The sequence below is a fragment of the Artemia sp. Qi Xiang Cuo genome, chromosome 1 (assembly GCF_049724085.1).
Source record: "Artemia sp. Qi Xiang Cuo chromosome 1, ASM4972408v1, whole genome shotgun sequence".
In the NCBI taxonomy this organism is placed as follows: Eukaryota; Metazoa; Arthropoda; class Branchiopoda; order Anostraca; family Artemiidae; genus Artemia; species Artemia sp. Qi Xiang Cuo.
Window position 1 is genome coordinate 102,983,963 of NC_142794.1, and position 25,314 is coordinate 103,009,276.

Consider the following 25,314-nt stretch of genomic DNA (forward strand, 5'->3'; position numbering starts at 1 on the left):
CTTTACCAAAACTGATAACTGAAAATTAAGGTAAAATGTTGTTTTGTCAAAATTTCAACAGGTTAGACCTGTCATGTAGGCAAATTTCAGGACCCTCTAGAGTGAGAAGAAGTGGAGATAGGTACTTCAAAATACCTTCCTTGGACATACTTTAGCCTGTAGATCCATTCCTGAAGGTTTTATTTTCTTAATCTAACCCCTTTCCAAGATAGCCAAAAGTAGCTAAAGTAGAATTTTACCATTATTTTTGTCAAAAATGAATTTTACCCCCACTATATTCACATCAATTCAGGGTATATATTTGCACAGTAGGGGGAGGGGGGAGGTGAAAGTTTAAACTTACCTCTCATTTAAATAAGAAATAAAATTTACCCCCACCCCCTAATGTGCAAATATATACCTTTAATTGGTATATATAAGTGTGGGGTAAAATTCATTTCTGACAAAATGATTATTATCTTTGGAAAGAGCATAAAAAAAGGCATCAAGTGGTATGTTTACTTTATTTGTAAGTCAATAATATGAACTGCAAAAAATTTACTGTATTTCATTGGTAAATTTTTGGCAGTTCGTATTATTGACTTACAAATAAAGTGAACATACCACTCAATGCCTTTTTTATGCTCTTTACAAATATAATAATGGCTTCTATTGGAAATTCTAATATACCCACCCTCCTAATCTGCAAATATATCCCTGAATTGGAATATACCATGAATTTTCGACAGCAAAATTTGAATTGGAAAATTTAGTGCTATTTTAGTCAATGGCATTCAAAAAACTTGAAACAGTTGGAAAACCTTGAATTGTTATAAATAAGTATTTTTGGAATACGCTACTCTTGAACAACTTATTTATAAACTAGGCCTAGTGGTATGTTTTAACCACTTTTCAATAAGATAACTAGTGTTGATAAGTTCTTTGTGTGGTTACAATTCCGGGTTTATATGGGCGCATTAGGGGGGTGGGGTGTGTAAATTTGAATTTATGATTGAAGCAATTATTATATTTATAAAGAGCATAAAAAAGGCGTCAAGTGGTATGTTCATTTTATTCATAAGTCAATAATATGAATTGTAAAAAAATTACCATTTCATTTTTGTAACCACCAAAAAGAAGTTATAACCTAACCTACAAAATACTTGATTCTCAATTCAAACTGTTTTCCTGCTGTTTCATGTTTTTCAAATGCTGTTGACAAAAATAGTGCTGAATTTTGTAATTTAAAACTTTGCCATCAACAATTCAGGGTATATTCAAATTCAGGGCATATATTTGCATATTAGGAGGGTGGGGAGAGGGTAAAGTTCAAGGTTCAGGATCAAGATGCAATTTGCAACAAAAGCAATTATTATATTATGAAAGAGCATAAAAAAGGCTTTCACTTTCATCCTAGCTAAATTATAGTGCCACCTAGAAATTTACCATTGTATTTGGGCATTGAATTTTTGTTAAGTCACTATTCTCTAAATTGAATAAACACTTGTCCAAACACTAATAATTGCAAACATACAGTAAAGGGTATAAAATATACACCCTAAATTGCGCATTAGAGGGGTGGAGGTAGAGTTTGTTTCCAGTGTAAAAAAGTTTGGTAAATTTCTAGTGGATCACATAATTTAGCTAAGATGAAAGTGAAAACATCATTTGATATCTTTTTTATGCTGTTTCATAATTAAAGAATTTCTTCTGGGGCTAGTTGCATCATTAGCCCTTAAAGGGGCACCAAAGGTATTTTATATGAATAATGAAAGAGCATAAAAAAGCATCAAATGATGTTTTCACTTTCATCCTAGCTAAATTAAATGGCCAACTGCAAATTTACCTACCCCCACCCCCCTAATGTGCAAATATATACCCTGAATTAGAATATATCATGAATTGTCAAGAGCTAAGTTTCAAGTTGCAAAATTCAGTGCTATTTTTGTTGACAGCATTTGAAAAACTAGAAATGGTAGGAAAACAGTTTATATTTGAGTTGTTTAATAAATGAGGTTTGAAATGTGACAAATAAGTATATTTGGAATATGTTACTCTTGAACAACTTATTTATAAACTAATTGCTTTACATAAAGAACTGAATTTGGCTTAGCAATTGCCTGTGCTAGATTCTTGAAAATAAGCATTACATCTAATACGTCTCTGAAAGCATTACGTCTAAGCAATACGTCTCTGAAAGCTATAGGATAACATATAGGAAACATTAGATGTTATTAGATATAACATCTAAATAGGAAACATATTCCAAGCTCATAAAAATTTAGAAGCTGAATAGGGTCAAAGGGCGCTATGCTGCTTGAAGGTACTTTCTTTTACCCTAATTTGAGCTGGCAATCCAACCCTGAAAGTCTCATTCCCCTAGCTAAACAACTTTTTCAAATTAAAAAGCAGCTATGTTCTAATTTTAGTATTTTTTTTTTGGCTAGAAAAGGGTATTATTTTTCTTAGGTACAAAGTTTCATGTATTTTAATTTATCCAGAGGAAGGGGTGGGATTGTCCTTATATCTTTGTCTCCAGATGTTGACTTTAGTGATAGATTGAAATTTTGACTTTAGTGATAGATTGGGGCAAAGTAATGGTATTTCAGTTGATTTTGAATGAGTAAATAGGCCAGTATTACAATCAGGGATTTCCTAGTGAAAGTTCACCGGGAAGCCTTACAAACTTTAGTTAAACGAATATTTTTTAAGTACCAAGTTTCACTAGTGATTTATGGTACCCAGATTTTTTCTCTTTGGAACAAAGTTTACTGAATGGAATGAAAAAAGGCAAGAGTGTGGTGCATTCAATCAGGGAGACCTCTAAAAGTTATGACTTGCAATTAACACAGTTGCTTATTTAAGATTCATGGAATAATCATTAATTGGTCCTTATTTATTATTATTCTGCTATGGGAGTTGCACCTCTGGAAATAAAAATTTTGACTGCTCATTTGCAAGAGCAGATAGACAAGTTATCAATAATATATGACTAAATAATTGTAATAGAACTGTTGCCATAATAATTTGGTTTAGTATAAGCTATATACTAAACTTAATTTCTTTAACTAGAAAAATAATTTCTAGGTGGACAAAGGTTCTGGAACTGACTCAACAATCCAAATAAGGATTGGGAATGTACTTCTAATTTCAAAAATCTCCTCCTTCAAATCTTGTATAGCTTCTGAGATCCTTGGAAGATTGGTCCTAACTTTGAACAAAAATAAAAATTTGTTTTAGTAGGTTGCCCCCAAACCAACTTGTTTTCCAAGGCCAAAATTCTAAGGAATCTAACTCTTATGCTCAATGCATTTATTTTTCTAGAGTTAACAGGTGTAGATATAGATACCACAGGTCCTCCTATGCAGATCTTTGATGCTATTCAATAAATTTCTTTGAAACAAAACTGAGATTTATCCTTTTTTTATATGGTTTTTCATTAATTCTGAATACTTGTTTGCATGACATATACTTCAATTTGTAAATGTAAAAAGCAATCATGGATTAGAAGCATAATTCAAGACATAGAGCTTGTCAATAGGCTGTTGTAGCTCACTGGTCTTAGGTTTTCAGATCTTTTTTTTAGTGAGGTTTTTAACATAGTCCCATTGTTTGACACAAATGTTACTACCCTTATTGTATATTTCATGCACTATGTTTTAGTGTTTATTTCTGTAAAGTTTTCCTTTTGTTGCTGAATATTATTGTGTTTTGAATTACTTTAGATGAAATTTTAAGTGACTTCTAATATTTAAAAACATACTTAGCTAAATTGGCTTAAAAAGATAGTTATTCATTATGGCTTTTAGAATAACCGTGTGACTTTAGAAAGTAATGTTTCGGCACCATAGTCCTGAATGCTGTAAAAAGTGAGCTTGGTCAGATTTTCTATTGGAATGCTCAATATGGATTTATATAAACATTATGGCTTATTACAAATTATTTTTTAATTAGGTATAATGTTTCATGAGATTTTAATGATATTTGCAAAAATATGAATAAGCTACCTAAAGAGGTGTTTAAAAAAAAGCAGGGCACCTTTTCTTTCCTTTTAGTCTTTGTTCTTCAGTGATTTTAAATATGCTACCATCATAATCTGCATCAGCTACTCCATTCTTTTAAAATACTATGACAAATATTTTCTAAGCTTGTTTCCAAACTTAGGTTAGACAAGCTGCTGGATTAGGATAATGCCATGGGCTCAATTCACTTTAATTTCATTAAAGTATAAAAAAAATGTAAAAAATAATGTAAAAGGTTAAAATTTGAATTGTGGCAGCAGGTATCAGTAGCAAGGTTATCAACTGCATTATGTCCTTCCTGAATAATGTGGCCCAGACTTCAAGAGCAAACAACTTTTGCCCTAACCTTATAATCCTATAATGAAACTCACTCAATGAGAAAGCAGTTGCATCAGCAACTTTTGAAGGGTTCAAACAAAACATTAATAAAGACTGGTTAACTAAATCACTGGTTGTTAGAATAGGACATGTTGGTGAAAACACCAGTCAAGATCTGTGCACCAGCAACTGACAGGAGTGTCTTGTTGCTTTCAAAGTCTGTAGCTGAATCAGAATATTTATAAAAGGGTCCGCTTATGAAAATATTTCAAAATAGTACTGCAATAAGGCTCCAAAATTAATTTTACCCTTACCTTATGGGGTGGGGGGGGATCTGCTGTACTGCCCACAGCATTTCAAAAAAAGACAACATTTCAATGCCCAAATTTTATAACACTCCATGAGCCTTCAGATGAATATACAAAGCAGTATAAGGTGTAGTAGGATCTAGTCTCTCATCACCCCTCATTTGGACTAAGCCCAAATGAGGGTACTGCAAGATAATATCTTGCTTCTTATTGCAGGGAAATGTTTCCAACATTTGTTTTAAAACTTCATTTAACTAATCTGATTTACTTTGTGTTTCATAAAATTATATACAATGATGTGGAAGTGCACATAAGCCAATATAGAGGAGGGGTGGTTGGTCATTTTGTGAGGATAGAAGATGTCTCAAAGAGTGTGCTTTCGTCTGTAAATATCCTATCTCTCATGTGCAAATTTCCTAACTCATCACAATCTCATCATCCCTTCAAATAAATATAAGGATTTTTGGAAAAGGGTGTTAGTGGTGATAGAAATTGATTTCTAATTCCTCTTGTTTCCTGGGATTATTTTAGTCTTCGCATATTTTATTGCTGCTGAAGGGGAGGACTATTACCTCTTCTATTGCAATTTCTATTTAGCATAAAATATTATACTGTCACGGCTACCAGCACAGAGGTGGTAAACGCAAGGCAGGGCATCATGAGCCACACTAGCAAACTGCTTTGTGGGAATACTGGTAAGTACTACCAGGGGTTTGTTTTCAGTGATTTCAAATTTTAATGCCGTATTTCTATTTTCCTGTTTATATAAAAAATTTCAGTGTATCTATATATTAGTATACAGATAAATAAAAGTATTTAAACATTGGAATGACTTCCAATAGAAATTGCAATTACTTCAGTAGTGTAGAAGATAACAAATGATACATAATTGCCACTCATAACAATAATACGCCTCTCTGTCTACTTGAACGTCTGTATTAAAAATATTCATGAGAATTTATTCAATAAAACTGATATTCATTGAAAATTTTGACTAAATATTCAGATTTTGTTCATAATTTTAATTACAATCCAACATTTTAATCCTTAAACAGGAAAATAAACCGAAAAGCAGGACGCTACTATTCAAATTACAGTTATTGATTTATAGCATACAGTTCGAAAGCAAGGAATCAGGGTTTATGGGGCTGGTTGTTCACATTGTATGTTGGTTGGGCCTGGGCGGGATAAAAAACAAAAACAAAAAAAAACAGAAATTAAATTACAAGAAAAATGTATATCAGTAGATTACAGATGTGATACATTTGAAAGTTTTTTTCAGCTAAAAATAAGGAGCATTATTAAAACTTGAAACAAGTAGAAATTATTCTGTATGATTGGGACTGCCCCTTCCTCAATCCCTTGCACTTTAAACTAAAGTTTGACGTTTTGTCCCAATTCTTTAAGAATGACTGCTGAAATACAAGGGGTGTTATTATGAAAATTTAGCATAACAAGCAAGAGGTTGATGAGTGGCAGTCCCCTCATACATGGAATGATTTCTGTTTGATTTAAGTTTTAACGCTCCTCTTTTCTTCTTCTTTTTTTTCTGGGGAGAGGGGGTGTTTTTTTAGTAAGAGAAGGAGAATGACATAAGGGCTCAAGAAATTAATTTACTTTCTCATTTAAATTAAGGAGTTCTGTTCATCTGGAATATTCTTGTTCTGATTTGGAGTTTGACTCCATGGTATTTTAATTACATTAAAAAAAAGACGGCCTTAAATTGTACTTCAGGTGTGAAAACATTCTGATGTACGCAATGTGAACGTGTTCTCAATCGCATGGGGTGAACTTGTATAATATACTACAGTCGTGGTTCCTAAACCAAATCTATTAAAAAAAAAACATTAAGGGAACTTTAGATGGGAAAACTTGTAATGAAAACCCCTATGGTGAACACTTTTTGTGAACAGAGGTTGATGACTTCTGAAAACTTTCTTTACTTAAGTTATTGTTTGGTTATTTTTAATAAGAAGCTCTGTCAATTTTAAATTTGTTTGGATCTGAATAAGAGTCTAACTCAATGTTGTTTAAATTAAATTGCAAAAAGAAATGCCTAATAGGTACTTTAAAAGGGAAAACCTTCTTATGTACACCTAGCAGACACGACCTCGATTGTAAAGGGGGAACTGGTATCGTTTTCTGTAGTTGTTGGTACCAGGTCAAGTCCATGAGAAATTGGTAAAAAAAAAGAAAACAAACTTTTAAAGGGTTTTTCTCCCTTCAAACAGCATGGAGTCAAAGTCTGACTTCGTGTCATTCAAATTTAATTTAAAAAATGCCCCTCGAAAGATAGTTCAGAGGGGGAATCTTTCTAATGTACACCTAATGGATGCATTCCCAACATATACACTTTGCGGAGGCATTCTCGATCATAAGGGTGAACTGGTATCATGTACTATGTTTGTTGGTACCAGACCTAAGTCCATGGGAAAAAAAAACGAATGAAAAAAAAACCTTTTAAAGGCACTTAAGATGGTGAAACCTTCTATGTACACAGAGTTGACCCATTCTCAATTGTAAGGGGTGAACTGGTATCCTGTACTATAGTTATTGGGACCAGACCAAGGCCTTGGTAACTTTAAAAAAAAAACCCTTAAAGGTACTTACGTCATTTTTTTTTGGAATAAGGAGTTCTTTTAATTTTAAATTTGCTTGGTTCCAATTTAAAGTTTGAATTCATGTTGTTAAAAAAAAACAATAAAATAATAACAAACAAACATGCCTCTTACATGTAGACACGAAAACCCTCTGATACTCGCCTAGCAAATACCTTCTTGGTTGAAAGGTGTGAACTGGTGTTGTGTACTATTGTTGGCAGCAGGGGCGTCACACATGGTTGGGAGGAGGGAGGACGCCTCCCCCCCTCCCCAATGTTCTCAGCCAGTCGTTAAAAAATTTGAGATGGTAAATGGTTGATCCAAAGACCACATTTTTACTGACAATTTGTTTGTTTTTTTAGTATAAATGAGCTGATGGAAATATATCATGTAAAATCAATGAAAGAAGATCAGCCTCAGTTAAGTACTAAAAATAAAGTAATTTTAATAGCGATATCACCCAAATTGGTTGGTAAAAACAACCAGCGAGTCAGTAAATTGGTTTCCCCCCCCCCCCCCCCCCAATATTTTGGCTAGTGCCATCTCTGGTTTGTACGAGACCAAGTCAATGGGGGGCAATGACTTGTTGTTCTTAGCCCCAGCTTGTTATCTCTTGTATTTCCATCATAGGGCGACCCTTGTACAATTACAATTAATTGTATATTTTAAAGTTAATTTTTATAACCTATATTTTATTCTTCTTGTATAACTTAACCCCTCAAAATACAAAAAAAAAGAATTAAAATAATTTAAAATGTAAAAATAGATACTACAGGTCAAACGGTAATCTAAATCATATGTTCTGCCTACATTTTTGAATGTAGGCAAAATATTCCAAAGTTCCTTCTTTTCTTTGTCGTTTTTATTTGTCACACTTTCTCTTTTCCTACTCGATTTTTTATGTGGAGAGATTTTTCCGTGGAGGGAGGGGGGAGATGGAATTGCCAGGAAAATACTTCCAGCACCACCTTATGGTGCCATTATGGAACATATCCAATAAGAGTAGAGATGCCCTAATATCTCCCACGAATCACCCCTGCTGCCACCTACAACTTTTTTTACATAGTTTATGGATGGTTATGTGTGTAGGTCGATTTATTTGATGTTTTTATGGACTTTGTCAGTGAGAATTTGAAAAACAGGAATTTTGTAACATTTATGGATGGTTTTATGAACTTTGTCAGTGAGAATGAAAAAACAGGAAGTTTGTCACTTCCTTCTTGTTGTTGTTCAAGCCAGATGTTACGAGTTTCCGGGAAACAGTATATGTTGTTGTTGTTTTGAGCACGCGATAGAGTCATTAGGGAGAACACGTGGTTAATGGGGTCAATGTTGTTGTTGTTGTTTTGGGCACGCGATAGAGTCATAAGGGGGAACACATGGTTCATGGGGTCAATGTTATTGTTGTTGTTTTCGGCACGCGATAGAGTCATAAGGTGGAACACGTGGTTAATGGGGTAAATGTTATTGTTGTTGTTTTGAGCACGCGATAGAGTCATTAGGGAGAACACGTGGTTAATGGGGTCAATGTTGTTGTTGTTGTTTTGAGCACGCGATAGAGTCATTAGGGAGAACACATGGCAGATGATGTCATGATTGATTGATTGACACGAAAGGGGAATTAATTTGTTGTTCTAAAGAGAATTGATTCACGAAAAGGGAAATTAATTTGGACTTCTAACAAGAGAATCGTTTCCGAGCAAATGTTTTGATCTTAGCGCGCGAAAAGGTTTCCAAATAATTGTAATAAGCCAGCGCAGGGATGCCAAACAAAAGAAACATGCTGAAATTCCGTTTGGGGATAATTTTGGCGAAACCGTTTTAGCTATTTTATGGAACTATTCGACGAAACAGTTAGAGACATTATAAAATATGATTTTTGAAGAGATTTTAGAAGAGAATTTAATGGTGAAACTCTGTGGTCGTTATAATACACAAGTTCCATTTGAACAGTGTTGTGAGATCCCACTACCCCAACCCCAAAGGGTTCCGATCCCTCTACCCCAACCCCAACGGTCCGACGGGCTCCCAAAGGACCAATCGGCCCTCAAGTGCCGCCCAGACCCCTAAACACCCTCCCCAGGCTTCCAAAGGCCCTCCTCCGGTTCCCAAAGGTCCCCAGGGCCCCCAAAACACCAATCGGTGCTCAAGGTCCCCCTCAGACCCCCAAAGGCCCATCCTGGGCCTCAAAGGCCCTCCCACGGTCCCCAAAGGTCGCCCGGGCTCCCAAAAGTCCAATCGGCCCTCAAGTGCCACCCAGACCCCTAAACACCCTCCCCAGGCTTCCAAAGGCCCTCCCTCGGTCCCCAAAGGCCCCCCGGGCTCCCAAAAGACCAATCGGCCCTCAAGTGCCACCCAGACCCCTAAACACCCTCCCCAGGCTTCCAAAGGCCCTCCCTCGGTCCCCAAAGGTTCCCCGGGCTCCCAAAAGTCCAATCGGTGCTCAAGGGCCCCCGGGTCCCCAAAGACCTCCCCGAGCCCCCCCCCCCCAAAGAGTCCCCTCTCCCATTTGGCCCCCAAAGGGCCCCTCTCCCTCCACCCCCCTCCTCACCTTCCCCTCCCCTCCCCTCCTCCCCTTCCTCCCCTCCCCTCCTCCCCTCCCCCTCCCCTCCTCCCCCTCCTCCCCCCTCCTCCTTTACCCCCCTTCCCTCCCCCATTTTTTAATACTTTTTTATGGCTTTATTATATCTTTTCTGAACAAGTTCCTTTCATAATTTCATTCCTAAACCCATTTTCCAACCTCAAAGAGTCCCCTCCCCATTTCGTAAATACTTTCTTGAATTTTTTAACATGGTATTTTTTTTTTTACTTTTTTACGGATCTTAAAATGACATGAACTCACACACACACACACGCACAAAAACTTACACACACACACAAAACTTACACACACACACGAAAACTTACACACACAAAAACTTACACACACACACACAAATTTACACACACACACAAAAACTTACACACACAAAAACTTACACACACACACAAACTTACACACACACACAAAAAACTTACACCCACAAAAAAGCTTACACACACAAAAACTTACACACACACACACAAAAAAATACACCCACATGCAAAAACTTACATGCACACAAAAACTTACATGCACACAAAAACTCACACACACAAAAACTTACACACACGCACAAAAACTTACACACACACACACAAAAACTTACACACACACACGAAAACTTACACACACACACCAAAACTTACACACACACGCCAAAACTTACACACACACAAAAACTTACACACACACACACACACACAAAAACTTACACACACACACAAAACATACACCCACACGCAAAAACTTACATGCACACAAAAACTTACATGCACACAAAAACTTACACACACACAAAAACTTACACACACACACAAAAACTTACACACACGCACAAAAACTTACACACACACGCAAAAACTTACACACACACACCAAAACTTACACACACGCACAAAAACTTACACACACACACACACACAAACTTACATATGCACACGAAAACTTACATGCACACAAAAACTTACACCCACATGCAAAAACTTACATGCACACAAAAACTTACATGCACACAAAAACTCACACACACACAAAAAATTACACACACACACACAAAAACTTACACACACACACAAAAACTTACACACACGCACAAAAACTCACACACACGCACACAAACTTACACACACACACGAAAACTTACACACACACACTAAAACTTACACACACAATCAAAAAATAACACACACACAAACACTCTCTCACACACACACACACACAAAAACTTACACATGCACACGAAAACTTACATGCACACAAAAACTTACATGCACACAAAAACTTACACACACACACACATTTAGACAAAAAATTACGATATTTATGCACAGTTTTGTTTAAGCAATAAATATCTTAAGTCCCAACCGTTTTTATTCTTTAGAATAGTCCATCGCCACGAAAATTATACTTTCAGATTCAACATGTCAGGGAACAAACTTTCAGGTTCAGCATGTAAGAGAACCCTAAATGCTCATCCCAAAAAAGGTAAGTTAACCCTAAACGCTTAATGAATTTCTCTGAAATTAAACTTTCAGGTTCAGAATGTAAGAGAAAACTAAATACTCATACCAAAAAAGTTAAGTTAACCCTAAACGCTTATAGAATTTAGTCACAAAAACTTACACACACACACACACACACACAAACTTACACACACACACACACACAAAACTAACAACAACACACAAAAGCCTACAAACACAAAAACTTAAACACACACACAAAACTTACACTCACACGCAAAAACTTACATGCACACAAAAACTTACATGCACACAAAAACTTACACACACACAAAAACTTACACACACACAAAAACTTACACACACACACACACACACAAAAACTTAACACACACACACACACAAAAACTCACACACACACACACGAAAACTTACACACACACACGAAAACTAACACACACACGCCAAAACTTACACACACACAAAAACTTACACACACACACACACACACACACAAAAAAAAACTTTCACCCACACACAAAAGCCTACACACACAAAAACTTACACACACACACAAAAATTAAACAAACACGCAAAAACTTAAATTCAAACAAAAACTTACATGAACACAAAAACTTACACACACACAAAAACTTACACACACACACACACAAAAACAAACACACACGCACAGAAACTTAACACACACACACACACACACAAAAAATCACACACACACGCGAAAACTTACACACACACACGAAAACTTACACACACACGCAATAACGTTCACACACAAACAAACTAACACACACACACACACACACACAAAAACACGAAAACTAACAAAAGCACACGTCAAAACTAACATGCACACAAAAACTTATACCCACACGCAAAAACTTACACACACAAAAACTTACACACACACACACAAAAAACTTACACACACGCACAAAAAATTACACACACACACGAAAACTTACACACACACACACAAAAACTTACAAACACATGCCAAAACTTGCACACACACACACACAAAACCTAACACATGCACACGAAAACTTACATGCACACAAAAACTTACATGCACACAAAAACTTACACACACACACAATTATTAATTTTGGATTTCTTTCATTGAAATGCAAGAGTTGGGATATTTTAGTAGTGTTTTGTCGTGGTTTACCTTGTCACACTTACATTCTATAGATTTTTCAAAGTTCATTTTGGATTTCTTTCATTGAAATGCAAGAGTTGGAATATTTCAGTAGTGTTTTGCTATGGTTTACCTTGTCACAGTTACATTCTCTTGATTTTTCAAAGTTCATTTTGGATTTCTTTCATTGAAATGCAAGAGTTGGGATATTTTAGTAGTGTTTTGTCGTGGTTTACCTTGTCACAGTTACATTTTCTTGATTTTTCAAAGTTCATTTTAGATTTCTTTCGTTGAAATGCAAGAATTGGAATATTTCAGTAGTGTTTTGTTATGGTTTACCTTCTCACACTTACATTTTCTTGATTTTTCAAAGTTCATTTTTGATTTCTTTCATTTAAATGCAAGAGTTGGTATATTTCAGTAGTGTTTTGTTATGGTTTTGTAGTCGGAAAAATATTCCGACTCTTGCATTTCAATGAAAGATAACCAAAATGAACTTTGAAAAATCGTGAGAATGTGAGTGTGACAAAGTAAACCACAACAAAACACTACTGAAATATTCCAACTCTTGCAGTTCAATGAAAGAAATCCAAATGAACTTTGCAAAATCAAGTGAATGTAACTGTGAAATAGCAAACTATTATAAAATACTACCGAAATAATCCCACTATTTCATTTAAATAAGAGTTCTTCAAAACGAACTTTGAAAAATCAATAGAATAAAAACGTGATAAGTTAAGCCACCAAAAAAAACTACTGAAATATTCAAATTCTTGAATTTGAAATAGACGAGTCGAAAATGAACTTTGAAAAAATCAAGGGAATGTAACGGTGACAAGGTAAACCATGACAAAACACTACTGAAATATTCCAACTCTTGCATTTCAATGAAAGAAAACCAAAATGAACATTGAAAAATCAAGAAAATGTAACTGTGACAAGGTAAACCACTACAAAACACTACTGAAATAATCCAACTCTTGCATTTCAATGAAAGAAAGTCAAAATGAACTTTGAAAAATCAAGAAAATGTAACTGCGACAAGGTAAACCACGACAAAACACTACTGAAATATTCCAACTCTTGCATTTCAATGAAAGAAACTCAAAATGAACTTTGAAAAATCAAGAGAATGTAACTTTGACAAGGTAAACCACGAAAAAACACTACTGAAATAATCGAACTCTTGCATTTCAACGAAAGAAATCCAAAATGAACTTTGAAAAATCAATAGAATGTAACTGTGACAAGGTCAACCAGGACAAAACACTACTGAAATATTCCAACTCTTGCATTTCAACGAAAAAAATCCAAAATGAACTTTGAAAAATCAAGAGAATGTAACTGTGACAAGGTAAAGCACGACAAAATACTACTGAAATAATTCAACTCTTGCATTTCAAGGGGATAAATCCAAAATGAACTTTGAAAAATCAAGAGAATGTAACTGTGACAAGGTAAACCACGATAAAACACTACTGAAATATTCCAACTCTTGCATTTCAATGAAAGAAATCCAAAATGAACTTTGAAAAATCAAGAAAATGTAAGTGTGACAAGGTAAACCATAACAAAACACTACTGAAATATTCCAACTCTTGCATTTCAATGAAAGAAATCAAAACTGAACTTTGAAAAATCAAGAAAATGTAAGTGTGAGAAGGTAAACCATAACAAAACACTACTGAAATATTCCAATTCTTGCATTTCAACGAAAGAAATCTAAAATGAACTTTGAAAAATCTATAGAATGTAAGTGTGACAAAGTAAACCACGACATAACACTACTAAAATATCCCAACTCTTGCATTTCAATGAAAGAAATCCAAAATGAACTTTGGAAAATCATGAGAATGTAACTGTGACATGGTAAACCATGGCAAAACACTACTGAAATAATCCCACTCTTGCATTTCAACGAAAGAAATCCAAAATGGACTTTGAAAAATCAAGAGAATGTAACTGTGACATGGTAAACCATGGCAAAACGCTACTGAAATATTTCAACTATTACATTTCAGGGAATGAAATCCAAAATGAACTTTGAAAAATCAAGAGAATGTAACTGTCACAAGGTAAACCATGACAAAACACTACTGAAATATTCCAACTCTTGCATTTCAACGAAAGAAAACCGAAATGAACTTTTAAAAATCAAGAAAATGTACCTGTGACAAGGTAAACCACAACAAAACACTAGTGAAATATTCCAACTCTTGCATTTCAACGAAAGAAATTCAAAAGGAACTTTGAAAAATCATGAAAATGTAACTCTAACAAGGTAAACCATGGCAAAACACTACTGAAATCCAAAATGAACTTTGACAAGGTAAACCATAGCAAAACACTACTGAAATATTCCAACTCTTTCATTTCAATGAAAGAAATCCTAAATGAACTTTGAAAAATCAATAGAATGTAAGTGTGACAAGGTAAACCACGACAAAACACTACTGAAATATTCCAACTCTTGCATTTCAATGAAAGAAATCCAAAATTAATAATTGTGTGTGTGTGTAAGTTTTTGTGTGCCTGTAAGTTTTTGTGTGCATGTAAGTTTTCGTGTGCATTTGTTAGTTTTTGTGTGTGTGTGTGTGTGTAAGTTTTGGCATGTGTTTGTAAGTTTTTGTGTGTGTGTGTGTGTAAGTTTTCGTGTGTGTGTGTAAGTTTTTGTGTGTGTGCGTTTGTTAGTTTTTTTGCGTGTGTCTAAGTTTTTGTGTGTGTGTGTGTAATTTTTTGTGTGTGTGTAATTTTTTTTGTGAATGTAAGTTTTTGTGTGCATGTAAGTTTTTGCGTGTGGGTGTATGTTTTTGTGTGTTTGTAAGTTTTTTTGTGATTGTGTTTGTTTTTGTGTGTGTGTGTGTGTGTAAGTTTTTGTGTGTGTGTAAGTTTTGGCGTGTGTGTGTAAGTTTTCGTGTGTGTGTGTAAGTTTTCGGGTGTGTTTGTGATTTTTTGTGTGTGTGTGTGTGTGTGTGTTAAGTTTCTGTGCGTGTGTGTAAGTTTTTGTGTGTGTGTGTGTGTAAGTTTTTGTGTTTGTGTAAGTTTTTTTGTGCATGTAAGTTTTTGTGTGCATGTAAGTTTTTGCGTGTGGGTGTAAGTTTTGTGTGTGTGTTTAAGTTTTTGTGTGTGTAAGCTTTTGTGTGTGGGTGTAAGTTTTTTTTTTTTTGTGTGTGTGTGTGTGTGTGTGTGTGTAAGTTTTTGTGTGTGTGTAAGTTTTGGCGTGTGTGTGTAAGTTTTCGTGTGTGTGTGTAAGTTTTCGCGTGTGTGTGTGTGAGTTTTTGTGTGTGTGTGTGTGTGTGCTAAGTTTTTGTGCGTGTGTGTAAGTTTTTGTGTGTGTGTAAGTTTTTGTGTGTGTGTAAGTTTTTGTGTGCATATAAGTTTTTGTGTGCATGTAAGTTTTTGCGTGTGGGTGTAAGTTTTGTGTGTGTGTGTTAGTTTTTGTGTGTGTTAGTTTTTGGGTGTGGGTGTTATTTTTGTGTGTGTGTGTGTGTGTGTCTAAGTTTTTTCGTGTGTGTGTGTGTAATTTTTTGTGACGAAATTCTTTAAGCGTTTAGGGTTAACTTACATTTTTTGGGATGAGCATTTAGGGTTCTCTTACATGCTGAACCTGAAAGTGTGATTTCAGAGAAATTCATTAAGCGTTTAGGGTTAACTTACGTTTTTTGGGACGAGCATTTAGGGTTCTCTTACATGCTGAGCCTGAAAGTTTGTTCCCTGAGTTGTTGAATCTGAAAGTATAATTTTCGTGGCGATGGACTATTCTAAAGAATAAAAACGGTTGGGGCTTAAGATATTTATTGCTTAAACATAACTGTGCATAAATATCGTAATTTTTTGTCTAAATGTGTGTGTGTGTAAGTTTTTGTGTGCATGTAAGTTTTTGTGTGCATGTAAGTTTTCGTGTGCTTGTGTAAGTTTTTGTGTGTGTGTGTGTGTGTGAGTGTTTTTGTGTGTGTAAGTTTTTGGATGTGTGTGTAAGTTTTTGTGTGTGTGTGTAAGTTTTCGTGTGTGTGTGTAAGTTTTTGTGTGTGTGTAAGTTTTTGTGCGTGTGTGTAAGTTTTTGTGTTTGTGTGTAAGTTTTTTTGTGTGTTTGTGTGTAAGTTTTTGTGTGTGTGTAAGTTTTTGTGTGCATGTAAGTTTTTGTGTGCATGTAAGTTTTTGAATGTGGGTGTAAGTTTTTGTGTGCATGTAAGTTTTCGTGTGCATATGTAAGTTTGTGTGTGTGTGTGTAAGTTTTTGTGTGTGTGTAAGTTTTGGAGTGTGTGTGTAAGTTTTCGTGTGTGTGTGTAAGTTTTCGCGTGTGTGTGTAAGTTTTCGCGTGTGTGTGTAAGTTTTTTTGTGTGTGTGTGTCTGTGTGTGTGTGTGTAAGTTTTTGTGCGTGTGTGTAAGTTTTTGTGTGTGTGTGTAAGTTTTTGTGTGTGTGTAAGTTTTTGTGTGCATGTAAGTTTTTGTGTGCATGTATTTTTTTGCGTGTGTGTGTAAGTTTTGTGTTTGTGAGTAAGTTTTTGTGTGTGTGTGTGTTGTGTGTAAGTTTTTGTGTGTGTGTAAGTTTTGGCGTGCGTGTGTGTAAGTTTTCGTGTGTGTGTGTCAGTTTTCGTGTGTGTGTGTGTAAGTTTTTGTGTGTGTGTGTGTGTAAATTTTTGTGCGTGTTTGTATGTTTTTGTGTGTGTGAGTTTTTGTGTGCATGTAAGTTTTTGTGTGCATGTAAGTTTTTGCATGTGGGTGTAAGTTTTTGTGTGTGTGTGTGTGTAAGTTTTTGTGTTTGTAAGCTTTTTTGTGGGTGTAAGTTTTTTGTGTGTGTGTGTAAGTTTGTGTGTGTGTGTAAGTTTTTTTGTGTGTAAGTTTTTTGTGTGTGTGTGTTAGTTTGTGTGTGTGTGTGTGTGTTAGTTTTTGTGTGTGTAATTTTTGGCGTGTGTGTGTAAGTTTTCGTGTGTGTGTGTAAGTTTTGTGTGTGTGTGTGTAAGTTTTTGTGCGTGTGTGTGTGTGAGTTTTTTTGTGTTCATGTCATTTTAAGATCCGTAAAAAATTAAAAAAAAAAAAAAACATGTTAAAAAATTCAAGAAAGTATTTACGAAATGGGGAGGGACTCTTTGAGGTTGGAAAATGGGTTTAGGAATGAAATTATGAAAGGAACTTGTTCAGAAAAGATATAATAAAGCCATAAAAAAGTATTAAAAAATGGGGGAGGAGGGTAAGGAGGAGGTAGAGGAGGAGGGGAGGAGGAGGGGAGGGGAAGGTGAGGAGGGGGTGGAGGGAGAGGGGCCCTTTGGGGGCCAAATGGGAGAGGGGACTCTTTGGGGGGCCCGGGGAGGTCGTTGGGGACCCAGAGGCCCTTGAGCACCGATTGGTCTTTTGGGAGCCCGGGGGGCCTTTGAGGACCGGGGGAGGGCCTTTGGGAGCCTGGGGAGGGTGTTTAGGGGTCTGGATGGCACTTGAGGGCCGATTGGACTTTTGGGAGCCCGGGGGACCTTTGGGGACCGGGGGAGGGCCTTTGGAAGCCTGGGGAGGGTGTTTAGGGGTCTGGGTGGCACTTGAGGGCCGATTGGTCTTTTGGGAGCCCGGGGGACCTTTGGGGACCGGGTGAGGGCCTTTGGGGCCCAGGGAGGGCGTTTGGGGGTCTGAGGGGGCCCTTGAGCACCGATTGGTGTTTTGGGAGCCCAGGGGACCTTTGGGGACCGAAGGAGGGCCTTTGGAAGCCTGGGGAGGGTGTTTAGGGGTCTGGGCGGCACTTAAGGGTCGAATGGTCGTTTGGGAGCCCGGCGGACCTTTGGGGTTGGGGTAGAGGGATAGGAACCCTTTGGGGGTGGGGTAGTGGGATCTCACAACACTGTTCAAATGGAACTTGTGTATTATAACGACCACAGAGTTTCACCATTAAATTCTCTTCTAAAATCTCTTCAAAAATCATATTTTATAATGTCTCTAACTGTTTCGTCGAATAGTTCCATAAAATAGCTAAAACGGTTTCGCCAAAATTATCCCCAAACAGAATTTCAGCATGTTCCTTTTGTTTGGCATCCCTGCGCTGGCTTATTTCAATTATTTGGAAACCTTTTCGCGCGCTAAGATAAACATTTGCCTCGGAAACGATTCTCTTGTTAGAAGTCCAAATTAATTTCCCTTTTCGTGAATCAATTCTCTTTAGAACAACAAATTAATTCCCCTTATGTGTCAATCAATCAATCATGATATCATCTGCCATGTGTTCTCCCTAATGACTCTATCGCGTGCTCAAAACAACAACAACAACATTGACCCCATTAACCACGTGTTCTCCCTAATGACTCTATCGCGTGCAAAAAAAAACACCAATAACATTGACCCCATTAACTATGTGTTCTCCCTAATGACTCTATCGCGTGCCCAAAACAACAGCAACAACACTGACCCCATTAACCATGTGTTCTCCCTAATGGCCCTATCGCGTGTTCCAAACAAAAACAAGAAATACTGTTTCCCAGAAACTCGTAACATCTGGCTTGAACAACAACAAGAAGGAAGTGACAAACTTCCTGTTTTTTCATTCTCACTGACAAAGTTCATAAAACCATCCATAAATGTTACAAAATTCCTGTTTTTCAAATTCTCACTGACAAAGTCCATAAAAACATCAAATTAATCGACCTACACACATAACCATCCATAAACTATGCAAAAAAAGTTGTAGGTGGCAGCAGGGGTGTCTCTTCGGAGATATTAGGGCATCTCTACTAATGAGAAATCAATTATTTCAACAACTATTGAAGTATTCAAACAAAACACCAATGAAGACAAATTGACCAACCCCTTACAACTAGAATAATAGGGTATATTCTTATTGAACCATCTGTATCTTCATACTACCAACTAACAGGAGTATCTTGTTGATGGCAAGTACAATTAAAAATAATATTGGAGAGGGATATATAGAAGCTATAGCCATTAAATGAAATGTGTCAGTACAGGCAATGGAAACCGCAAAGGAAGGGCCAGATTCAAGGGAAATCGCCTGTCTTCAGTTCCAAATACTTTGATCTATGTTCCTATTAAATTAAAAAAAAACAAATTTTTTCAACTGAAAGTAAGGAGCAACATTAAACCTTAAAACGAGTAGAAATTATTACGTATATTAGGCGATTTCCCCCTCCTCAACGCCTCGCTCTTTACACTAAAGTTTTTTAGTACTTTTAAAAAAAAACCTCTTATTGTTCTAATTAAACGGCCCTTGCGTTTCATGAGTCATTCTAATAGTGTTGGTACAATATTCAAACTTTAGCATAAAGAGCAATGTGTTGAGGAGGGGGGAACCTCAACACCTCAGGAGGGAGGGTGAGAGAGGATTCTTATAATAAGAAGAGCCCATAGTCCGTACAGGTATGAATGTAGTAAATCTTTTCTAGGCTTATCAAAGACGATTCCCAACAACACATTTGATGCCTATCTTGGTAAGCACTGAAATAGTTAACGAAACGTTAAGTGAAGATAAAGCTCAACACGTCGTGGAAAGACTTTGTAAATTGGGATTTGATGTTCCATATCTTTTGAAAAAGGTGCATTTTATTCCTGATTTTATCTTGCCGGATTATAATTGAGTAATGTGTGTGATTTTTTTCCTGAAAAAAACAAACAAACAGTTGCACATACTGAAAATATGTCCTGCAGCTCATTAGAGCCCTTCTCTGTAGAGGTGCTGTTTGGGCCAAGTTTTGGGGTAGGCAAGAACCCCATCTGGCTTACCCCACTGTTGTTTTGCTTTGTGTCATGTAAGTAAAAAGTTAGGAATTTGACAGAACATCAATCAAATATTCTAAGTAAAATATATTTTGTTATCCATGTTTTGCCTGGAAATGTACTGTAACTAATTATGGAACGCATTGATCTATGAGATTAATTATTTTAGTGAAGATTACAGTCAAAGCGGTTAAGGGAAACTTTAATTAAAAGTGTAAAGTTCAATCAGACTGAAGCGATGGCCTTCCTCAGCAAGCATCTTTCTTTCTTAGTCAAAAATACGTCTGTGAATGTAACCTTTATTGTTATGATGAGGTTTGTTAGCCTAAATCTCTGTTCTTCTTCAGGAGAAATCTTCCAGATCAGATTTATTTATAAGAAGAAAGAACGCAACAAAAACAAAAAATAATACAGCACTCAGATGATAAGGAGAACTGCCAAGGTTTTGTCTTTGCAAAATTGTCAGTAAGCTGCCTGTAATCCAAATTTTTACCAAACTTTTTTCTGCAGATATCAGAAGGGGGTGACTCAGACAACCATCTCCTGCTGTTAACTGCCAATAGGTTTTTACTACTTCTAGGCTTGAAAACAAGGTAGGCTTTGTTGAGCTTGAATCTAAAGCTTAAAGTGGTGCAATCACTGGCAAGTTTCTATGCACCTTCTGTCAAGTTCGGCTGGTAAACGCTTGAAGGTTTTGAAGGACTCTCATTTCATTTCGTCCGCCAGAGTTACAGTCCACTTGTCAGATTGACTGAGGCTATTTCTTATCGTAAAAGTTGTCACAAATCGTTTCAGATGCTATGTGATCTTTCGTGTTCTTTAAGGTCGTCTTTTTTGAGAAACAAAGAAGCGCCGAGTCTTGGGTTCATTCATATCAGGTATTTAAATTCACAGTTCTGTTACAAACTCTTCTGCCTTCTGGAAAAGCATTAGAAGTGAAGTGTCTGACTGAAGGTGAGTCAGTTCGATGCTTGGGGCCGAAATCAGGATATGCGATTGGTGAAAAACCAAGTCAACTGCCTGGATTTGTTGAGAGAGCAAGTCCATCGCCTGCATAATTGCTTCTATGTAAGGCATTTGGAAGATAACCGGGATAAGTTCCATCATCTTCTGGAGCCTAATTGCTTTTTTTCAGTGCTTCACTGTCATCTCTCGTACTTACAAATGACTGTTTAGCTAGAATGCATTCATAATGGAGTCTATAGTTTTCATGGGGGAAGGGACATTGCTATGAAGGGGACGCCGGATTTCCCAGCATTATTTAAAAAAAGATCAGAAATTAAATATAAAAAAACTAGTTTTTAAACTGCAACAGCAGCAACATCAAAACTTAAAACGAACAGAAAATATTACATATATGATTGGGTTCACTCCCTAGTCAATACCTCGCTCTTTAAGCCAAAGATTTTTTAGTACTTTCATAAGAGCTATTTATTCTAATTAACGGCCTTTGTGATTAAGCGGTCATTTTAAAGAATGGGAACAAAATTCGAACTTTAGCTTAAAAAGCAAGGTATTGAATAGGGGGAGAACCACCTAATATATGTATTAAAAATCTGTGAATATAGAACTTCGTTACGTAAGGTAATTCGTAAGTTATGTATATTTATTACTAATAAAAACGTTCGTAAATAAAATTAAACAAGTTTCGAGAAAGCCATTTAACCAAATAAAAGTAAAATTAATATGCAAAATTCGTTTTAATTATTGATCTACGGTGAGCCCAGATCAAAACATGCATTAATTCAAAAACGTTCAGAAATTAATTTAAAAAAAACAAGTTTTTTTAACTGAAGGTAAGGAGCGATGTTAAAACTTAAAACGAACAGAAATTATACCGTATATGAGAGGGGCTGTCCCCCCCCCTCAACGCCTTGCTCTTTACGCTAAAGTTTTTTATTGTTAAAAAAAGAGTTGTGAGAAAGTCAAACTTTGGCATAAAGAGCGAGGCGTTGAGGAGGGGACAGCCTCTTTCATTTACGGAATAATTTCTGTTCGTTTTAAGTTTTAACGTCGTTCCTTACTTTCAGTTAAAAAAAACTTGTTTTTTTTATTTAATTCAAAGCAAAGGCGGAAGCTAGCCTCTTTGAAATTCTTGGATTCGGTTCATTAGCGTTCAATGATGTAACACAATTATCTACGTCGTATTTCTTTCCAGCCGATTGTATTCAACAATATGATTAGCTCTTAACTTACTTATTTCTTTCAAGCCTTTCTTTTCCAAAAGAATACATTGAGATAAGAGACAGCAAACTGATCTTGAGGAAAAACAACTAATAAACCAAAAATAAACAGTGTTATTAAGAACTAAAGACTAGCGTATTTATTCAACCAAAAAGAAAAGAAGTTAGTACTTTTAATATTAGGTATTAGGAGAAAAACATTCCCTCTTTCTGAAATTAAAACGAAAATAAGCTTTAAGGTTAATATATGCAGACTAACGGATATATTGTTTAAATATGAAAGGGTTGGTAGACTCTTTGAAGTGGGATGAAATAGACCATGAAAAGTCGAGCAGATTGAACAAAAAGTGGAATAGTAGAGAATTTCAAAGAAGAATTATTAGTATTTTGTAGAGATTTGTATTTGAAATTTCAAGGTAAACTACCCCCCCCCCATCCCAGGAACGCTAAGAAGCAAAGAACGGTTGACCTTTTTGGATTAAAAAAAAAATCTGGTGCTGAACTTAAGTTGAAATTCGTTGTATCAGATTTTATCTGGCATGTCATATTATTTGAGATTCGTTGACCGAGCCAAAAGTAATTCAGAATATCAGTTTTGCGTGACCTACATATCCACCACTGCTAATCTTGTATTACGCGATTCAAGCATATTATGTGTTATGCGAATCTTGCAATATTTTGCGATTAAATAGATAGGTTTTCCTTTCTAAGGCACGTGTTTGTTTTCATAAGGCGCCGGGTTTTAGTTGGAGAAGCTAAGAAATCCAAAAGTCGTGAAGGCTATATAACTTGTGACATGAGACTTTTGCTTTCGCGCCTACTCCTATTGCGATCTAATCACCTTTTGTACATTAAGTATTTTTTTTTAGCCTAATTTTATCCTTCTTTCGAGGCTGAATTTATTTTAATATTAATAAAAGCTAATCCTACCAACAAAGGTCAAAGATCGACGCATGCTCCTTCAACAGTCTAATCAACTCTTATTATTTTATATTGTCTTTGAAGTCTATTTTATTTTATTTTCTGGATCTGATTTATTGTCACATGAAGTAATGAAATCTAATGCTAGTAGCAAACGCGAAAAATAGACGTACACTCCTAGTACAATCTAATCAGCCATTATTTGCTTATATTTTCTTTGAGTCTAATTTCATTTTTCTTCCCTGTCTGATTTTATTTAAATATTGATGAATGTTAATCCCGTGAATAAACATGAAGGATAGCACAGCATACACCCTTGAAACAATCTATTTGTTCCTTTTATACATTCTTTCGAGTCTGATTTTAATCAAATAGTAATAAAAGGTAATTTTAACAACAAACGCAAAAGATCGGCGCACATCCATTTTACACCCTAATCAGCTCCTACTTATTTTATGTTTTCTTTCCAACCTATCTTTCTTTCGAGTCGGTTTTTATTTTAAATCATCACAAAAGATCGATCCTACCACCAAAGACAAGAGATCAGCACATATCCCTGTTACAATCTAATCAGCTCTTAGTAATTTTTCTTTTTTCCAACTCATTTTTATCTTTCTTTCTAGTCAGATTTTATATAGTAGTAAGAAAATCTAATGCTAGCAGCAAGCGCGAAAGTTCCACAAACACTCGTGCTACAATTTAATCAGCTCCTATTTTTTTATATTTTCTTTCAAGTCTATTTTTATATTCCTTTTGATTCTGATTTTATTTATATAGTTACGTGGTTACGTGGGAGGATGTTTCCTTTGGGGAAAGGACATATATGGGAAGGGGGCACCGGATTTCCCAGCATTATTTAAAAACGATCAGAAATTAAATAAGAAAAAATAAGTTTTTTCAACTGAAAATAAGGAGCAACATTAAAACTTAAAACTATCAGAAATTATTACGTATATGAGGGGGTTCGCCCCCTAGTCAATACTTCGGTCTTTACGCTAAAGTTTTTTTTTTAGTTCTTTCAAAAGAGCTATATATTCTAATTAAACGGCCTTTGTGATTCAGGGATCTGTGATTCGAACAAAACTCGAACTTTATCGTAAGGGTCGAGGTATTGACTAGGAGGCGAACCCCCTCATATACGTAATAATTTCTGTTCTTTTTATGTTTTAATATTGCTCTTTACTTTCAGTTGTAAAAACTTGTTTTTTTTTATATTTAATAATCTATAAAACTGAGGTCTAAAGAGGTTTAATTACTCTGGTACTTCTCAATTATTAACCTAAGAGTGTTAATTTGGTCGACACATCCTCTACCCTTCCTAAAACTGCTCTGCTCTTCTCTTAAAACTTTGTCTACAGCATCTCTAAGTCTAAAAAGTATCATCATAGTAAGTGATTTGCTACCTACAGAAACCAGGCTAATGCCTCTATGATATCCTCACTCACTCTTATCACCTTGCTTATACAGGGGTATGATTAGGGGTTTCCTAAAATCGCTAGGTACTTTCCCTTTTTCAAAAATAACATTCATAATCTTCAGTAACTTATTTCCAACCTCATAGCCACCGTATTTAAGAAACTCATTTACCATACTATCAGAACCTGAGTTCTTATTATTTTTAATTCTTTTAGTAATGTAACTAATTTATCTTCTCAAAATTAATCCTATTAATGTTAGGTATTAAGAGAAAAACGTTTTGAAATGTTTTCTAAAGCACAGAAAAAAAATTGGAAAAGTTGAGACTTTCAAAGAAGAATTACTAGTGTTTTATGGGAGATTTTTATTTGAAATGTCAAGGTAAACCCCCACCACCCTCCCAGGGACACCAAGAACCAAAGAACGGTTAACCTATTTGGATTAAAAAAAAAACTCTGGCACTATACTTAAGCTGAAGTTTGTTGCATCAGATTTTAATTGGCATGTAATATTTTTTATAGATTCTTGAACAGAGTCAAAAGTAATTCAGAATATCAGTTTTGCATGACCTATCATAAGAACCACTGTTAATCTTGTTGTAAGCCTTGCTTACAACAAGGACTATGTTGTCTATAAGACTATGGATTACTC

At 35.7% G+C, this 25,314-nt stretch overlaps 1 protein-coding gene across 3 annotated transcripts in view; it reads left to right on the forward strand.

The window, feature by feature from the left end:
• retm (real-time) overlaps nt 1-25,314 on the forward strand; it is a 126,855-nt gene that overhangs the window by 3,178 nt on the left and 98,363 nt on the right. For all 3 annotated transcript variants that reach the window (XM_089088275.1, XM_089088284.1, XM_089088292.1), the window contains exon 2: nt 19,813-19,962. In XM_089088275.1, the coding sequence (XP_088944401.1) occupies nt 19,813-19,962 (150 nt within the window). The remainder of the gene's footprint in view (nt 1-19,812; nt 19,963-25,314) is intronic.